General features: G+C 32.4%; 2 protein-coding genes across 4 annotated transcripts; both read left to right on the forward strand.

Annotated features, from left to right (window-relative positions):
• The first annotated feature begins 3,482 nt into the window (after positions 1 to 3,482).
• LOC128195612 (uncharacterized) lies at positions 3,483 to 7,423 on the forward strand. Of its 2 annotated transcripts, XM_052873766.1 has the most exons (4): positions 3,483 to 4,174; positions 5,138 to 5,251; positions 5,612 to 5,739; positions 6,979 to 7,423. In XM_052873766.1, the coding sequence occupies exons 2-4, from the start codon at positions 5,155 to 5,157 to the stop codon at positions 7,270 to 7,272; spliced, it is 519 nt and encodes a 172-aa protein (XP_052729726.1). In that variant the 5' UTR covers positions 3,483 to 4,174; positions 5,138 to 5,154; the 3' UTR covers positions 7,273 to 7,423. The 2 variants fall into 2 exon arrangements, with proteins under 2 accessions (XP_052729726.1, XP_052729725.1); XM_052873765.1 differs by lacking the exon at positions 3,483 to 4,174 and having other exon boundaries at positions 5,118 to 5,251.
• Positions 7,424 to 13,664: 6,241 nt separating this feature from the next.
• LOC108327767 (enoyl-[acyl-carrier-protein] reductase [NADH] 2, chloroplastic-like) lies at positions 13,665 to 19,879 on the forward strand. 2 transcript variants are annotated; one of them, XM_017561465.2, is made up of 13 exons: positions 13,665 to 13,868; positions 14,562 to 14,875; positions 16,769 to 16,878; positions 16,997 to 17,052; positions 17,142 to 17,226; positions 17,313 to 17,360; positions 18,304 to 18,378; positions 18,449 to 18,560; positions 18,647 to 18,698; positions 18,786 to 18,837; positions 18,948 to 19,005; positions 19,248 to 19,346; positions 19,439 to 19,879. In XM_017561465.2, exons 2-13 carry the CDS (start codon positions 14,599 to 14,601, stop codon positions 19,591 to 19,593), a joined length of 1,179 nt encoding a protein of 392 aa, XP_017416954.1. In that variant the 5' UTR covers positions 13,665 to 13,868; positions 14,562 to 14,598; the 3' UTR covers positions 19,594 to 19,879. The 2 variants fall into 2 exon arrangements, with proteins under 2 accessions (XP_017416954.1, XP_052729843.1); XM_052873883.1 differs by lacking the exon at positions 13,665 to 13,868 and adding an exon at positions 14,063 to 14,190.
• The last annotated feature ends 235 nt before the right edge of the window (positions 19,880 to 20,114 follow it).

The following is a 20,114-nucleotide window of genomic DNA, read 5'->3' on the forward strand; positions in this document are numbered from 1 at the left end:
CTGTTTGATCTATTACGTATATGTATTCCCCAAGTTCCCCTATCTCTTTTATCGTAAAACGTTCTTAGACGAAATTGTGTACCAATATAATGGTTCAATTCTCAAAATTTACCCATAAATTTCACAAAAATAAAAATACCAAGCGAGATAATTTTACATTCAAAATAAGAGTAGATTTTGAAATCTGGGCAATGTAAAGTTAGAAATGTGGACAGCGTTATATTTTGATGATATATTTGTTAGCAATATTCGTATATGTTTAGTTTATAGCCTATAATTTAATATTACATACATTAAAGAAATACATTAAAAATATTGTTCAATTAACCAACCTTATCATATCGAATGTTAAAAAATACTAGTGCTCATTATGATGGCAAAATAATAGTAATAATAATAAAACAAAAACTCATGATTAAAATTATGGTTTGTATATAGCCCAAATAATAATTCAATCCAAATTTTTTTTTGCCCATAAGAACACGACTCAACTACAATTATGAAATGCACTTGAATAATTTGAGAGAGGACAAGGTCTCAAAATTTGTTTCATTGGAGGCATAAACAAAATTAATGATGACATTTATTTATAGTAACATGTGATGTTGAGTTTGAAAGTTAAAGAAAATGCGATGTATATATATGGAGATGGAACAAGGTTTAAGTAGATTTAATTTAAGGGTAGTTTCCTTGAATGGGTGATGATGATGAAAGTGTAACAAATGGAAGGACCACTCCATTTGAGTCATTTGATACTTAGATGAAGAAAAAGAAGAAGAAAAGGTGCTTATAAGGACCCTTCAATGGTGGGGCACAAACTTTGAAAGCTAGGTGTCTCTCCTCCAATGCCCTCAAAGTTGGATAAGTTTGACAAAAGGAATTGAATAGGATCATGAAAAAATTGAGTTTTTTTTTTTGGAACCCTAAGATATCCACAAATAAAGTCAATCACACTGTTGAAATGATGTCAGAATTCCACCAACCAAAATTACTTTACCTTGGGTTTTTTCTTATTCTATTATGAAAATTTGCCTTTATGTTTGGTTTTCTATCAAATCAAATCTATGAAAGACGTTCTAACAAATTCTGCCCTTTTATTTTGTCGGCAAGGTGTAGTGGTGCTGATAAACAATCTATTATGTGTAAGTGTCCAAAACATCATAATTTGTTCTGCAAAATTTGTATACTTTGGCTATAACATGCAAAAAGAAAACCCATTAGCTATCCTTGTACCCAAAAGAATCTTCATTTGAAAAAGAATCTTGATTTGAAATGAACATGTCAAATTAACTTTTTCTTTTTACCTTATAATAAGTTAGGACTATGAATATCAATCCAATGTTTGATGTTTAATAAAAATAAGAAAATTAAGTGATGTATAAGAAAAATAAAATTTACAAATATTAATTTTACAGTTCTATATTGTCATAGTTTTTTATACGATAAATTATCTTTTAAAAATATAAATTCTTTTAATGTGGTATTAGAACTATTAAGATTTTATATTAAGAGTGATATTAGTTTCATCAGTTAATCTCTTAAAAATTCTAGAACAAATAAATAATAATAAAAAATGACCTTTTTTAGAGATTTATTGAAAGAATTAAAATTAAATTTTAATTTCTATACACTATCTTATTCGTTTGCCTTACAAAAGCTTAATTAATTGATAAAAGATTGACAAAATAATATATATATATATATATATATATATATATATATAATGTTTATTTTATTATAGTTTATCATTTCTTTTTTCATATTAATTTAGCATTACCTTTTAAGAGAATAAACTCACTACCTTAGAAATATTTAATCCGAGTAACCATTTTCTCATAAATTTGTTAAGATAAAATGAAATAAATTAAATTTATATCTTTTTTAAATGGGGAAATTCTTCAATCCACTCGAACATTCACAATTAACTAAGAAAAATCTCTCAATGACTTTTTTCTACATCTTCTACAAAAGACCTCAAGAGATAACAATTTATATTGATTGGAAATTTCATTTTGTGCATATCTATGTAGCCTATTTGTTTTCAATTGTTTGGAAAATGTTCAATTTGAATGTATCAGAGTTTCGTAGAGCTTCAATTTGTGCTATTATTACTACACATAGTCTAGAGAAAGAAATCTTTAAAATTGAAATTGAATTGACAGAAATTAATAATACCCATCCTTCTTCTTCTCATTAATTGCTGATATATGGAGGGATTAGGGTTCACTCTTGCCAATAAAGTAAAGGAACAACATAAATATTCACAAACACACCAACCATATAAAGCACACATGGTAGGAAAGGACATATATGTAAAATACTTTTTTTAACAACAATTATAAATGACTAAGGCAAAGCCTTCTTAACAATTTAATTCTCCACTTTGAGTCCCTACACGAATACTTTTTTATAACTTTGCTTTTAATTGCATCTTGTATTACTCTTGTGATATTTAAATGGTTATAATAAGTTATGACATTATTTTGAAATTATGACTCGTCCTTCAGAAATAAAAGGAACAAGAATAATTAGGTTATTACACTTTTCATCAATTGAAAAATTAGGTGGCTAGGGTTAGGTTTTGGCGACTTGAAATTGCTAAAATTTAACATACTTTGGAGTTTAGTTAAAAAAAAAATCAAAATCAAATTTTAATTTTGAGTTAAATTTTTCTTCTTGAACATTTTTTTTTTCAATTTATATAATTATGATCATTGGGAAGGTAAAATGTTGATTGAATGAACCTTATTTTAGCCCCATTTTAGGGGAATTTTTGTTCCTATTGAAACACTCTTAAATTTTTGGTCTCTCTTCTATGCACACTTTCTACATGTCTATTTCAGTTGCCAACACTCACTTCCATTGGTAATGTTGAATTTGGTAGGCTACATTTACCCATTAAACCACTCAAAATCACCATCCCAAACCCAAATGGTCTTCCACTCTTTTACTATAACTTTCTCCAAATTTCGATGATTGACAAAGGGAAAACAAGAAGAAAATATAACACTAATAAAATATGAGATTAATTATTTAATGAGACTTAAATCTACATACATAACTATCATTGTGTCATCATCTATAAGCCATTATCACTTTAATGAGTACTAAAAAATTTATAACACCAATGTTTAATCCAGAACATAATTTCTTTTTCATCAAAATTTCAGCAATTTAAGACGAGAGCAACAGATGGAGCAGAAAAGCAAAGACCGAATTTTTCCCTTATAAATATGAGTTGTTTAGGTTTCTTGTAATTTGGATTTGGCCTTCATGTGCCTATTTTAAGAAAAGTGACTAACAGTTGATGTAATCTTAGTATGGTGCAGGAAAGTTAAAGGATATGGTTTGATTCTGTGAATCCAGTTCATCAGAGTTCAGATTCTGTGAATAATTAATCTTTTATTGATTTGGATTTTCAATTGATTAGAAAGGGAAAACACAATGCCAACTTTAGTTCCACTCATGTCATAAATCTACTTGCCTCACAACTATCATTGCTTCCTAATATAATAACATAAGGACAATAATCTCTAATCACTAGATGCTCAATTTCTTGCTGCTGCTTCATTCTCAATATATATACACATATATCATTTTTCATTCTTAATAATAATCACTACAATAAAATCGTATATTACCGAAGGTTTATTACCGAGGGCCATTTGCCCTTCGGTAATGTCTGCTTACCGAGGGTCGTTTGCCCTTCGGTAATGTCTGCTTGATATTCGAACCACATCTTCATTTAGCCATTCTCTGGAGAGATCCACCCGCACACATTTCTTTTTCTCTCGAAGCTTCCCTCGTCTTCGATCCATATTTCAAGTTCCTTCGCCTCAGATCTTAATCCGCCCAGCCATGGTTAGTCTCTAGATCTTCATTATCTTGTACATTTCTCCCTTACCTCGGCCTAATCCACCAAAGAATCCATTTTTCACCGATTGTTCTATCTTTTGCCCGATTAAAACCGCTGTTCATTCCATTCCATCTATTCAATCGTTGAATCCTTTCTCTCCACCGATCAAAACATCCCAAATCCCTAACCCTAGAATTTGCACCGATCAAACCATTCAATCTAGGGTTTGCCTTCGTTTTCCGTCATCCGTTCTTCTTCTTCTTCGATTAGCTCGATCTGTGCCAGTTTCCAAGGTTCCTCGTCGATCCGCCTCGATCTGTAAGCATTACTTTTCTCTAATGATTTTATTTTTCATAAACATTGCCTTTATTTCCTTCCTTCATGGTGGCCAAATATCAGTTGTTGTGTTTTGTTTTTTGTATGAAATATCCAGTAGCATTGTTATTCTTTTTTTGTTATTCTTTTTCTGTGTGGAAAGAAGTTTGGGAAAATACGCTCAATTTACTATTTGAGAATCCCTGCATGACAAATATGATACATCAGCTTCCCTGTCTATTTGAATACAAAATAAAAATCCTTACATATATATTCACGAACAAAAATATAACAAACTTTAATTGTTCAAATATAAAAAATCCTAGGAAGCAATTGGGATGATGAAAGGGGGATGATGTTGACAGGTTTGGGAGATGAAAGGGAGATGATGAAGTCAGTGAGTATGGATTTCTAGGAAGGTTTGAACTTGCCATAACAAATGATGTTGACGGAGATTTTACCTGTGAGAAGAGGTGCTCTGTGGAATTGGAACTTCAGTTGGGGCTCTGACTCAGTGAGTTTGCTGGCTGAACTGAAAGGAAGAATTGAAACAACCAGAAATAAACATAGGAGAAAGCTTAAAGATGTAAGAGAGGCCATTTGTTTATGTTGTCTAAGAAAAAAGTGAAATGCTGTTGGTGAATTGCTATGAAAGAGGGAAGTGTTGGCGGATATATATAGTGGGAGGGGTGAAATAAAATGAGGGAGATGGTGTGAGTGGACTGAATGAGGTGATAATGCGTTTGCGATTTGGTAGTGAAATTGAAGGGGATTGATTTGTAGGTTTGCATTAACCGAGTGGTAAGGTTGGTGGAGACAGAGGATAGCCAGCTAAGGGGAGAGTTGGCACGGATAATAACAACACGAGATGGCGACATGAGGACAAATCCCGTGTACCCTCAAACTCTTTGGCACATAACAGAAATCAAGGGGAGGGACCCTCACATATACAATGTTTCAATGCAGAAACTATCTCTCCAAAAATGATTGTCTTTCTTGCTTCGACACTGCCTCCACCCAAATCCGCAACTGCTCCAAAGCCAATGGCGCCAGAGTTATCTACAACGATTGCTTCCTCAGGTATCTATCTGTCTATTCATTCAAATATATTTAAATTCACTTTGATTTTGCTGTTTGAAATTCTCAAAATCTGACAAGGTTCACAGAGGTATGTAAATGTGGAAAGTTTTCACTTGCATGCAACGCTTGGTATAAATTAGTTCCTGCTTAATGTTTTTTCAAATAGAAATAATGACAAGCTACCAAAAGCAGTATCAGATTGCGTTTTGTTCGAAGCAATTTAATCTTCGACAATTTTTCTGCATTTGATGTAGTATACTGCACAACACAACCCTTTTATTTGTTATTATCAATTATTTTATTCTGAAAAGTCGTATCTATATCATTTATTTCAAAATCTAAACTTGTGTTCCGTTGCAGGTGACATACTGGGAGCAACTGAGTTAAGAGGACCAGTTAACTACAAATATAATGATTTGAAAGCTGGAACTAAAAATTTCAGTGCTGAAAATAAACTTGGAGAAGGAGGTTTTGGTGCTGTATACAAGGTGAATTTTATGTTGTGTATATTTTAATAACATAATTGCAAGCATCCTAATGACAATGATTAATGTGTAAGATTTTTTTAAAAGCTGTCAAAATATTCTCTTTTATTTGAAGTTTTTGTTTATGTTTGCAATTAATAAACAAATAATCATTTTCCTAATGTCCTTTACAAGTTTTTAAAAGTATACAATAAAGATTTGATAATTTTTTAAAATAAATTAAAAAAAGAAAGAAAAATGTCTTCAAAAAATAAATATAAATACAAAACCTAACAAAGAAATACTTAAAGCTACAGTTACATAAACTGAAGATCTCTTTCACTGATTTGCCAATCATATATTTGGAATAATAGGGTACTCTAAAAAATGGAAAAATTGTTGCCATAAAGAAATTAGTGTTGGGATTAAATGCAATTGGATGCATCTCTGTTCCGGAATCTAAAAGCCTTGGATTAAATGCAATTGGAAGAACAATACTTCTTTTTCCCATGATTTGAAAAGTCCACACATCTTTTCACTTTTGATCAATTATTGATGTGGTTGAACGTTTATCTTAATTGCTTTTTTGCATGAATAATTGGAAGCATTGTACCGTAAATATCAATTCCAACCGTAATTGATTTGATTGGCATGGTTATAGATAGATGTACATGATTCATAAGTCAAAATTAACCTGTCAAATACTAAATGAGTTGATTTATATAAATGATTTTTTCCTTTATATTAACCTGTCAAAATTAACGTTTCAAGTTGGCTTTATATTCCTTTATTGCTATTTTTTCCAATAAATCTCTTAATTATTTGATTGATTAAATATTAGTGAATATAATATTTAAGTTAATTAGATTTTTCCAGTAAGATCGAGTTTGATTATTGCACAGATAAAGAGATGAGATATGAGTGTATAAATCAAATTTTGTATTTGATTTTATCAAATATAGATAGCGTTTTGTGAATTTTGATAGGAGTATAAAGTTTGATTATTGCACATATCTTACCCATCATATTTGCTAATTATGTGGGCATAAAGCTATTTGTGTCTTGTTTATTTTTCAATACTAAAGTCTTGCATCATAAATTTCAATTATATTCTCTACCAATCTTTTATGATTCTGCATCTTAACTGATTTTTCTGATCATACTTTCTTGTCAACCATCATAATTGAGTGTTTGGTTATGGGTAATTGATCAGAAAATTGCATCTTCTCATCTTGCAGAAGTAACCGTTTTACTTATGTTCAGAACAGAACAAGATTTGTGTCTTTGGGTGCTGTGAGCAATGATTTAGTTGAAGAGAGTGTGGAAGGTGATGACCTAAGGAGCAGAATCTTGAGGCTAAGGCTCCCCAAGCGAAGCGCCACAAACATTCTTCAGAAGTGGGTCCTTCAAGGGAATCCTGTTACGCTCTCTCAGCTTCGAGATATTTCCAAAGAGCTTCGAAGATCACAAGGGAAAGTAGTGCAATTGCTGTTTGTTTTGTCATATCATGCAGTATGTATTAGATTCGTTTGGTTAATTGTAGGTGTAGTGCATTAGGAATTCAATTTTACACGTTGCTATTATTCGGTCAAATTGACCTGTGTGCTTAAGCTGGTCGGTGAACTTGTTCTAATGCATTCACAAATTGTGTTTTTTTAATTGGATAAGTGCAGATTTTTCAGAGAAATAAATGAGCTGTTATAGTGAATTGGAATTTGTCTTGTGATAAGTGAGCTGTCATAGAGAAATAAAGAGAAATAAATGAGCTATTATGTGATACTGTCTTTCGGTAATTACCGAAGGCTTCTGTCCTTCGGTAATTACCGAAGGCTTCTGTCCTTCGGTAATTACCGAAGGCTTCTGTCCTTCGGTAATTACCGAAGGCTTCTGTCCTTCGGTAATTACCGAGGGCCGTAGGCCGTCGGTAATGGTTAGCGACAACATGTTTACCGACGGTCTAATAGCCGTCGCTAATCCCTCGGTAAATTGTCATTATCGACGGCTTTTGGATGTTACCGAAGGATTCTGGCCTTCGGTAATGCCCTCTTTTTTTGTAGTGAATCTCTAATCTGTTTGCATTGAATTTTACTTTCTAACTGTTGTATCTGAGTTTTAATTTTAATATATTAACCAAATTACAGATTCTATTAAGGTAAATTGAATTTTAAGATTGTTGGGATCCAAATTAATCTTAATTTGCATTTAGTTCTTAAGTTAATTTTGGCATGACATATCAGTAAAAACGAAGTGTCTTAAATTTGATAATTAATTTTCTTAAGATCTTTTCTCAATTTTAAAAGTCTTTTTTTTTAACTTACTTATATTTAATATAGTAACATTTTATTCTTGATAAAAGTAGTATTTATTTTTCTTTTTAATTTATTATTATTTAGAAAATGTATTTATCTATCATTAATTGTATTTTTTTTGTTATATATAATTAAAAGATATTTTAATAAAAAAATTGTGTATAAATGCTTTTCATAAATTGAATATACTATGAATTGGATCCAATTAATGACATACCTAACTTTTAGCCATGGATTGGATTCTTGTGGAATGTCCTTTCTATTCATCTAATTGCATCTATAAAAAATGTTTGGGCAGACTTATACGAATAATGACTAAATGTTAAAAATAAAAAACATTAATAACGACCTTATGTCACTAAATTGGAATACATTTTGTTATCCTAATTTAGTTTTATTAAATTTTATCAATTTTATAAAATGATTTTAAGGGAAAAAATTTGAAATAGGTACCTGCTATCTCTGGTTAGAGGATTCGGCCAAAATTATGTGATGAGCCGAGCCACATAATGTCGACTCAATAGAGTTTGGCCCTATTAATTTAAGGATTCTTTTTCCGCACTTCCATAATTTCTTCCTGCACTTCCCTAAAGTGTAAATTTTCAATTTTTGCCAAATATTTTTTTATATTACTTTATTTTAAATAATTTTTGCCAAAATATATATTACTCATAAATATTATTTTATATTACTATTACTACTAAAATAATCTTCATTTTCAATTAATATTTTTTATTTGTCACAGTTAAATTCTTCTTAAATTTTCATAAATTTTATTTTCAAATTCACTATACACTTTCAAATTCTTTGAAAAATAATGACACATATTTCATTCTTAAATTCACTCAAATTAATTTGTTTACCCTTTCTCAAATTGATTCAACTGAACACAAATTTAAAAATACTACCGATGTATTGTAAAAACCTTCCGTATGGAAACCTGTTACACCTTAGAATACTTGACATAATGTTCACTTAAATAAGACTTTTCATTATGTCATGTAAATAATGAACTAAATCTGTTATACTAAGTAGCAATAACGTAGGCAGCTGTTTCCATTCACTTATGTATTATATAAACTGTACGTAGATTATAGTTTCACAAATTGAATAAAGATCCTATCAAAGACTTCAAACACTTATATGATCGTAATTTGATTTTCATTTGTTAGTGAGATTTTTCATACTATATTATGCAAATATTTCATTCAATATATGAGTATGACAATATTTACATCAGATATGTCTATGACACAGTATGATATGTTGTAAGTTAAAGTTGCATAAATACACAAGAAGTTTGTGTGGAGATTATTTTCAACATAAAATAAATGTGAAAGTGCCTAAGAATACTGTGGCTTTAAATAGAATGAACCGACCCTTATCTGTTATTGATGCAAATTGGCAATCTCAGATACTTGTTTAATAGCATCGTTACCTTAAAACATAACCTTTATCATTTCAGAGTTAGCATCAAAATTTTGCACTTAAAATATGAATCATCCTTGTGGAAGCTCTTGAAGCCTTTTGTCAAAAATCCTGAATGGAATAACTTTCACTTTTAGTCAAAAAATAACTATATAATGAATTCATCAAAAGTAAAAAGGTGATGGTCTAAGAACCAGGTTAATTAGGCAAATAGAGGGCAGTGACTCCAGCAGCCTGACATCCCTCCACTGTTAAGAGAGAAAGGTTCTCGCTGTTCTGTGAAACCAGCCTGACGCAGTGCCCTCCACTTTAGGGCACACGAAACTTACGGGCCAACTCTCAACTCGGAGTGCGCAGGCCCAGCATTTTGTGATCAAAGCCCAACCCAATTAAGCCTCAGTATTATCCCACCACCGTATTGCCCTCACAAGAGTCACAAGCTGACGTTAACCAACTCGGCGAATTGACGTCCCTGTTAAGACATTTATAAAGACTTGGTTGATTTGTGTTTTGGCCAATGTGGGACTCGTGAACATAGAGACAGAACACTTTCAACAGGTTACATCCTTTTTTATCTCGCAAGGTAGAGACAGCACTTCAAGTGATTAAAAGAAACTGATTGTAATTAATTGGAACACCTTTTTTCTGAAATCTTATTGGGTATTGACAATTAGTGCAACATGCTTTAGCTTCTTTAATCTTTTCCCTACCTCTTAACAAAATATTCCTCAACTTCACATCATCCTGTGACCCTAATTACTATCACTTTTGCTCACGTATGTCGATAGAAGCTGCTTGTGCATATTTTAGTAATAATAGGAAGAAGCTACTTAAAACATATCATTAAAAAATTCGTTTTCATTAACTCCCTCAAGGTTTTCGTAATACAATAATAATATTTTGATATAGACAATACATCATGCCTTCTTTGCACTTTCTCTTTGTTTACTAATATTAATTTTTTTTAATAAACTTACACAAATCAATGAAAAATATAAAAAATTCAATATATTAATTGATTTTCTTGAAAACATTAATCATACTCATTATTTCCTTATTAGTTACCGTTTTGATTGAATTTTTTTACTATGTTGAACAAGTTACAGAAAATATCTCGTAAACAATACATCAGGGTCATTAAATTCTCCAATATAGTGGAAATCAGGTGTCTGCAAGAGGAAAATGAACTCAGGAAATGGAAGACAGGTGATTGCAGGAGAGAGGACCGATCGGTTTGTGCAGGGGGTATATAAGCTTAAATTTTAAAATTCGATGCCACTTTCTACATGCACCCTTCTTCTCCAAACTGTTGAACCTCATTTTCTCTTCCATATCTCTAGATTCCTCCATCTTCTCTCTAAGAATTCTCATCTTTTTCTTCTTCTGATCACCATTCAAGCAACGTCTGAGCTCTCCCAGCGTCAAGGATTTTCATTTAGACCCATCAAGTTGTGGTTTTAAGCTGGTGAGTTCCTTCTCTTCTTAGAACGTTCGTTTTCTAACACATGCAAGCCGAGTTCTCGTTGCATGAGTTTATCTTCTCATTCTGATAGCAATTCTGGTCTTTTATTTTGGTTTAGTTTCGTAAACCAGGAAACTCTAAGTGTATAAGATTAGTAGTGGTGAGCTAGATACTGTAACCGTGAGCGTTTGGCTGAGTTTAGAGGTAAGAGAAGCTTATATAATTTGATTATGATTCGTTGTTCTGAATGGTTGTATGTTTGTTTGATTAATTGATGAATATGAAGTATTGATGTTACTACATTGTTTGTTTTTATAAGTGGATGATTTATAAATAATGTAAACTGGGATGATATAGGGTTTGATCTTAATTTTGCAACTTTCTGCGTAATTCTGTGTTTGTCACCGAGAGTCATTATTGACCGTTCGGTTTTCCTTTGAGCATTCGGTCTGAACTGGATTCTTTTTCTGTAGAGAATTTTAGTTAATGACCGATTGGTTTTTCTCTTAGTATATTGGTAAATAAGCGTTCGGTCTAAGTATAGTTTCCTCTTTATGCTTCCTAATAAGTTTAGTTAATGTATTCTATAATACTTAAAGTCGTAGATGTTATATTTATCCTTCATTGAAAATAAGTGTTGTGCAATTATATATACTCCTTCATTTTGATATAAGTTCAGTAGTGCTCGGTCATAGACCAGGTGCTCGGTCTCAGTAGTGCTCGGTCATAGACCAGGTGCTCGGTCTCAGTAGTGCTCGGTCATAGACTAGGTGCTCGGTCTTAGTAGTTCTCGGATTTAAACTAAGCATTTGATCTTATAACATTCCGTAATATATCTGCATTAGGTATTAAGAGTGTTCGTCCAAACTCAATAGTGTTCGACCATGGTTTGTAGTGTTCGATTTAAACCCTTAGGTCTCTGATAAAAGAATTCATTATTTTTGGTTAAGTTTAATTATATGTATTCTATAGTATTCCAAACATTCTTGAAGTTCTGTGTAGTAAAGACCGTTTGGTCATAATTGTTGAGTAGTGAGTAAACATTTTGTATTATCATAAGTGTTAGGCTTCTGATGAGTCTTACCTAGTATGGACCGTTCGGTCCTGTTCTGTATATAAGTGAAAGACCACTCGATCTTATAAGGGTTCGGTTATGTTAATCTAAAATCGTTCGGTTCTGTTCCAAGATGGGATCTTTTTTTCTGGGTTTCAGTTTGACTATATTGGTGAAATATGATGGTATTTAAAATGTGATATGAATGGAATATTATGGAAATGAAAGAGTATTCCAGGGAGGAATATCTCAGGATTTGTTATTGAATGTAGAGTATGAATGTGGTTATGCTTAACTAGCGTTTATTCTGATATTCTGTGATTACTCATTGTCAAGTAGAGAGGAGTAAGTCATGTGTGAGAATGGTAGGAGGTCCTAGTCCATAAGGTGAACTTGGGCGGAACAGACTAACCTCGGGTGGCAGCTGTTGAGGGCATCCCAGCTATTACATCACCCGAGTGCAAAAACGTCGTAGTTACACAAAATTCATACAGTCCAGACAGTTAGAGTCAAGGGATTGGTCATTGCATGCATTACTGTATGGTTATGGTTGGAAATGTATGATTGGTTGATGCATGATTGACCTATGAATTTTATCTTAGATTTGTGTGAATTCTATGTTTTCTAAATTAATTAAATTACATAAGCTTACCCTATTTTCCTCTTTTTTATGTATTTTCCGTTCGACCGTCTTTTTCTGTTGCAATAATCATCCTGTGGATGTGAGCAGAAGAGGAAGAGTGTCTACTGGAAGAGGCTCTAGCAGAAGTGGAAGGGAAAGTTGAACCATAGGACCGTTCGATAGTTAGAATTGGTTCTATTTTGTATAATCGATCGGTGTAAGCTTAGTTTTGGAACCGTCGGTCTAGACTTTTGTTTTGTAAAGTTTAAATTTTGAAGTATTATTGTAAGGCCGTTCGGCCATAAACGTACATCTTCTCTTTCAGAACTGAACTATAATATTGTTAATTGTGAATATTCTATGGTATGATTTTATACTGTATTTTTGGGATGTTACACAATACGACTTCTTGTTTTCTTTGTTAAAAAGTGTAACTATAAAATTACATTTTAAAAATTGAGTTTTTGAAAGAAAAAAAATACATTTTAAAAATTTTCACACATTTTAAATATGGAGTTTTTGAAAGGAAAAAAATACATTTTAAAAATTTTCACACATTTTAAATATTGAGTTTTGTAATATTCAATTTTAATAATAAATCGTGATAATTTAAAGATTGAGATATTTGGGTCCATAAATCGTTTACATTATCTCGTTGCATACAAAAACACTTAATTAAAAGTCTGAAGATTAATCCTTCAAAATTTCGAGACATAAAACTTTCTCTAGTAAAATGATAACATATCTCGTGTTTTATAAAATAATTATTCTAAATAAAGCGTATCGAGACAGACATTTTCACAAATTTTATAATAAATTTTCTCATATTTTTTTGCAAATCTCTGAGTTCAAATATACCGTCGAAATCAATAATGTCTCTTACTCTAAATTATAATGTTTTTATCTTTTGTAAAATTTCCAAATTATAACGCAATGATATCTGCCTCAAAATTTGTTTACTGTGCAAAATATCCAATAATATTTGTTAAGAACGTAATTATAGAATTTGTCTTCTTAATTATATTTTTCATATCTACATTAGTCGGCACTTATTATTAAGGTTTTACACCATGAAGAGGTTTTATACAAATGTTCCACAGAAGCATGTTGCATTGGGTTTGGAGATATTTCCAAAGTCGTTTAACTACTGTTAACCTACTTCACATCAAAGTACAGCATTGTTTTCATCGCCAGTTCCTAGAATTCCACAGCCCCCATTGTCTAACAGATATCAACATACAAGGCCCAGTTTTGCATTTCCCATTCCTTTCTCTCCAGGTAACAAACATCTACTTTCTCTGGCCACCTTCTTGTTCTTGTTTGTTTTGTTTCTGCAATGCAATATTGATACAATAATGCAAATGTGGGTTCTATTGAATAGAAGGAGGTTAATTATTCTTCATGAAGAATGTCACTGTGTTTGCATTTGATCAAGGGAAGTGTGTATTGATGTTTTTGGCTCTTTTTTTGTTGGCTTTCTGCATGTGATATGTTTGATCAAGTAACAGTTTTTGTCATCGGAGACTGTGACAAATGGAACTTTTAAACAAGTGGGTGGCTCAGTTGCGGAGATTTGTGGGGATCTAGTAATTGGACTGAGGTGGTCTTTTCATGCTTTTGTTATCTGTGAAAAAGATAAAAGCTTTTTAGAAACCGCGAGTGATCTAGTAAATAGCTTTAACGTTGAGGGGTTATAGATTTAATGTAAAAGCTAACCTTTATTTTTTGTTTGTTTTTATTTCCTGGTTCTTGGCCACTTTTAGACTCTGATCAATAAGGAGGTTGGATTTTGGATTTAACTTCTGAATTATTTATCAACCTGTCCTCTTTTCTGAGCTGTGCTTATTTGGTATCCAAGGTTTCTTTGTCATTTTAAGTTTTGTTAAGTACAAGGTTAGGACAATGGAAAAGGTATTAATCATTTCTCAGCATATTGTGATGTTTTGATCCTAATGTTATTTCTGTGTGCAGATCTAGGTGCTCTGCCATCATTGCATATTTGTACGAGATGGCAACAACAACAGTGTCCAACTTTCCAACTGCAATGTCAAGACCCAATATTCCATCATCACAAAGGTTTGCAAATGTAAGCCCTGTCAATCTTGGAGGCAGGTTCAAGGTTGATGACTCATGTCATAAACTGGCAAGTGTTTTTCATGTTTCATCATCACAACCTTTCTTGAAAATGACAGCAGCCGCTGTAACATACAAAAAAATCAGGACAAATGCAATGTCCGTGTCTAGTTCAGACAGTGAAGTTACAGGATTGCCTATTGATTTGAAAGGTTTCACTTCTATTTCCATGAATGCTTTGTATCAACACATGTATGTAGGATATGTCCAAAACATCGTGTGTTTTTATTTAATCTATTCTGTAACCTTGAATTTTTTTGTTTACTTTACGATATCAAGAATATATTCCCTGCCCTTAATTTTTCTTCCCGTGGTTATATGGAGTAATGTTAAAAGGTTTGTGTTGAGACTACATAGCCTCTTTTCTCTATTCAAGAGTTTACTCATTCCAAAATCTACTTTGCTGAAAGTTGGCATACTAGAAAAGATAAAGAGTAAGAATCATTGCTTCTTAGACAGTATCAATAAACTTATTACTACATATTTTCCCTTGCTATGGCAGCTATTAAAGGATGGTTTTGGGAGAAACTGGATGTCAACAATGCTTTCCTTCATGGAGAGCTTCATGAGGAGGTTTACATTGTCCCTCCTCCTAGTTTACTTCCCCTTTGTTGACAATGGCATAGTACCTTATCTGCTACTCTTCTTTCTCTTAATTACGAATAATCTTCTGCAGATCAAGCTTTGTTTGTCAAATCTGCTTCTACTTCTTTTACTGCATTATTTGTTTAGGTGGATGATATTGTTTTAATTAGCAATGATATGGCAGAAATTAATCATGTTAAGCACATCTTAGATACCAAATTTAAAATCAAAGACCTAGGATCTTTAAGATACTTTCTCGGTCTTGAAATTGCAAGGTCCAAATCTGGAATTCACATGAATCAGAGAAAATATATTCTTGAACTTCTCGATGACAGTGGTTTGATTGGTTCTAAACCTACTAACACTCCTTCTGATCCTTCTATTAAACTTCAAGCAAATCATGGACAACTTTTATCTAATGCTGCTGGTTACTGGCAGTTAGTTGGCAAACTTTTGTATCTCACCATCATCAAGCAAGATATTGATTATGTGTACAACAACTCAGCCAATTTCTGTGCAAACCTCTTGATACTTATTACAATGCTGCTCAAAGAATCTTTCATTACCTCAACGGATCCCCTGCTCATGGCTTGTTCTTCTTTGCTTCATCAGACCTTAGACTCTCGGCCTTTGCCAATTCAGATGAGCTTGCTGTTTGGATACCAGAAGGTCTATCATTGGTTTTTGAGTTTTTCTTGACTCTTCATTGATCTCTTGGAAATCAAAGAAGCAGGCTACTGTTTCCTGTTCTTCCTCTGCAGTTGAATATAGAGCTTTGGCCAGCCTTGTGAAATCCAATGGTTGGATTTTGTCCTTCATGATATTTATGTTTCCTTGGATCCAAGTGTCGTGTTGTGATAATCAATCTGCCATCCACTCATCTCACAATCATGTGTTTAACACACCAAACATATTAAGATCGAATGCCATGTTATTCTCGAGAAAATTCAACAAGGCTTAATTTACCTACTTCTTATTTTTACCTAAGCCTAGCTTGCTGACGCTTTCACTAAACCTATTCATCACACCTCTTTTGACATTTTTGTTACCAAGTTGGGAATTTGTGAACTTCACTGCCCAACTTGACGGGGATTATTACTAGATATTTCCCTTTTAGTTTCTGTTTTCCTAATAGTTGAAATAAGCAGTTACAGTTTTTTTTTTGTTTTTTTTTTGTTGGTTTTGTAACAGCTATTCAGTTATACAAAGTTTTATATAAGCTCTATTTTTCTTTATGTAAGATACCTTTTTCTCAATTTGAATACAATGAGAATTCTTGGAAAATGTGAGAACTAAGAAAACTGTTGTGTCTGCAACCTCTATATAATATAACAACTCAACAATAATGTCTAAGAGTTTACACTTTTCTCATAATTCAAGTGTAAGTTTTTCTTTCATAGTGTCCTATTTTATATCTTTGATTTGTTGTGGCATTCCACTGAATGTTTAGTGATCTGCAGGTAAAAGGGCTTTCATTGCTGGTGTGGCTGATGACAATGGATATGGCTGGGCAATAGCAAAATCTCTTGCAGCAGCAGGAGCTGAAATTCTTGTTGGCACATGGGTACCTGTGAGTAGTTATTACAGATTTTGGTGTTGTGTATTTGTGCATTGTTTTCTTTTTACCCTGATGTATCTTTGTGCAGTACACAAGTGGTCAAGTACTAACTTTGAACATTTATATGCAGGCTTTAAATATATTTGAGTCCAGTCTAAGACGAGGAAAATTCGATGAGTCACGCAAGTAAAACTCTTAAGCGGTGTTATTGATTTTATTTTTTAGAAAGTTTGAGACTCATTTATTTTGCTAACAAGGAACTATTCATCTTTCAGATTACAAGATGGTTCATTAATGGAGATTGCTAAAGTGTATCCTTTGGATGCAGTATATGACAACCCTGAAGATGTCCCAGAAGATGTAAGAGAGAAATCCTTGAGTTATCAAAATAAACAAATTACATTTACTAAACATACAATCTTTTAATGTTTGTGGAAACTGTACAGGTGAAAGCTAACAAGCGCTATGCTGGAGCCACAAATTGGACTGTACAGGTATTGATTAAATATTCTGTAATCTGTATTTCTCTTCCATTATGATACGCCTTCAATAGCTTTGATGTGAAATGAGTGGCAATTTTGTGCCTAAAGAGGTTTTTGATTTGATTTAGCTTAAAAAGGAGGAATTGTAACATATAACTAATGATCAATTCGAAGAATATTCCATTTTTTATACAGTTTAGAATACATTTAAGCTTTACACCTGATAATTGTAAAGATGAATTAGTTGGCTGGTAAACATCACTGGTGCCAATTCAATGTGTAAAGACAAATCAAAATAGCTTCACTTCTTAGACAGGTAAAGCTCATCATAAATTTGGAGACAGAAATCATAATTAAGCTTTTTTATTCAAGAAAATTTTAGGACCTATTCTTTAGGGGAGACTGGATACAAGGTCATACAATCTATTCATATTTTAAGATAATGTAGACCCAAAGCTTGCAACCCAATAAAGAGATATATTCTACTCTTGAATTTACATTTTAATAAAAGAAAAGAAAATCTTTTTAAATGTTGTATCTCTGCTCCCTGCCTGTTAATGAACATGTATAACCTTGTCAAAGTCAATACCAAAGTTTATTTGGGCTGTTGACTAGAAGCTTTAATAACTTATTCAACAAGGTACATGAGTTTAATCATAAATAAGTCATACAAATTCCTTACATGATGTAATCATCTACAAGATGAAGGGTCTTTTTCTTTACATTTTGTTGTTTGTTTTAAACTTCTATATGACCAAACCTGAGACTGAAAACGTAATTTCTTTCTGATTATATGATTAATTAATTACTTGATTTTTGTTTAACTTATAATGGAGATCAATTATAGGCAATATATGTTTGAAACATAGGATGCTTTATTGAGTGGCATCTACATTGTGATATGTCTCAGTTTGTGACATGTAGAGTTTACACTGTGATCTGATTTACTTTATAGGAAGTTGCTGAATCTGTCAAGAAAGATTTTGGCACTATCGACATACTTGTGCACTCGCTTGCTAATGGACCAGAGGTATTACAATAATGAGGTTTCTTGTTACCTCATGTCTTTTAGCTTTACCTGACACTCAACTTTGTTTTAGGTCAGCAAACCATTGTCTGAGACATCTCGAAAAGGATATCTTGCTGCCTTGTCTGCATCAAGTTACTCTTATATTTCCTTACTCAAACATTTTCTTCCAATCATGAACCAAGGCATGTTCATTACTGAAAGAGGGTTGCCATTTTGTTGCTTCATTGTTCAATCAGTTATTGTTCTCACCTTACTGTTTTGGTTGTAGATGGATCTGCAATCTCTCTTACTTACATTGCTTCAGAGAGGATCATTCCTGGGTGTGTTGGATATGCTTTAAAAGTTCTCAAACTTGTTTATTTTGATCACATTTTTTTACTTAATGTTTTAAAATGTTCTGCATGCAGATATGGTGGTGGCATGAGCTCTGCAAAAGCTGCTTTAGAAAGTGATACTAGAGTGAGTTTTATTTTTCAGTTTTTCAAATTATGTGCATTTAGCTTCTTATTCCTAACCCCCTTTTACCCTTTGGATATTTGATATTATATATAATGTTTTCTGCTTTTCAGGTTCTTGCTTTTGAAGCTGGCAGAAAGAAAAGAATCAGAGTCAATACCATATCCGCAGGTATTGATGGCTTACCAAATGAGTTTTTTTTCTGCTTTCCTTTTCTCCATGTAATGACACAAATTCTTAATGACGTGAATTGCTTGGTGAAGAAGGAAGTGTTGGTTTTTTATTTTTTATTTTTTTGCATGTCATTGAATTCAGAACAAATTGATAGACAGGTTGACTTAAATTGTTTTCAGTTGCATGTCAATGAATTCAGTAGAAATTGATCAACATGTTGAGTTGTTTTGAATGACTAGGTCCTCTGGGAAGCCGTGCAGCAAAAGCAATTGGCTTCATTGACATGATGATTGATTATTCATTCACCAATGCACCACTTCAGAAAGAACTACACGCTGGTAATGTTTCACTCTGAGACTCTTCCTTTCTGAAATGACCCTTCTGCACCTTTTTGCCTGCAACTACTTACACATTGGAGATTTTGTAACAGAGGAGGTAGGCAACACTGCTGCATTCTTGTCATCACCTTTGGCATCAGCCATTACAGGTTCTGTTATTTATGTTGACAATGGCCTAAACGCTATGGGTGTTGGAGTTGACAGTCCAATATTCCATCAACTTGACATTCCAAAGGAGCACCATTGAAATTATAGATTGAGGTCCTTAGTTTTTCTCTGCTACAACTTAGACCCTATGGCCTAGGATTATGAAGAAAAATAAAAACCATGAGGTGTTAGTTTTCACAATTCCATAAATTTCTAAGCATTGTTTGAACTTTGTTACCTTACCACTGTTTTTCATCAATTATGATACACTTTTCATCATCCTCTGCACAATGTATGTTCTCATTTGAAGAGTCATACCTTGAGGGATGAGGATTTGAGATTGTTTTAGTTCTTAAAAAATTGAATAGGTTGGTTGAATTTTCTAATGTCTCTTTGAAATGTTTCTAACGAAGTCCTTGTACTTTCAAATACAGTTGTATTTAAAAATTGAAATCAATTTAAATTTCTCAAATTTTGCAGGTTTAACTTCCACTATATAAAAAAATGGTAACTTTATTACTTGAAAAATACAACAATTAAACTGTTATTTATTTATGAACATGTTGTTTAAGATTTCAAATTATTGCAGCTCTTGCTTCCAACAAATAGATATATAACGAA

Source organism: Vigna angularis, chromosome 2 (genome assembly GCF_016808095.1).
Source record: "Vigna angularis cultivar LongXiaoDou No.4 chromosome 2, ASM1680809v1, whole genome shotgun sequence".
In the NCBI taxonomy this organism is placed as follows: Eukaryota; Viridiplantae; Streptophyta; class Magnoliopsida; order Fabales; family Fabaceae; genus Vigna; species Vigna angularis.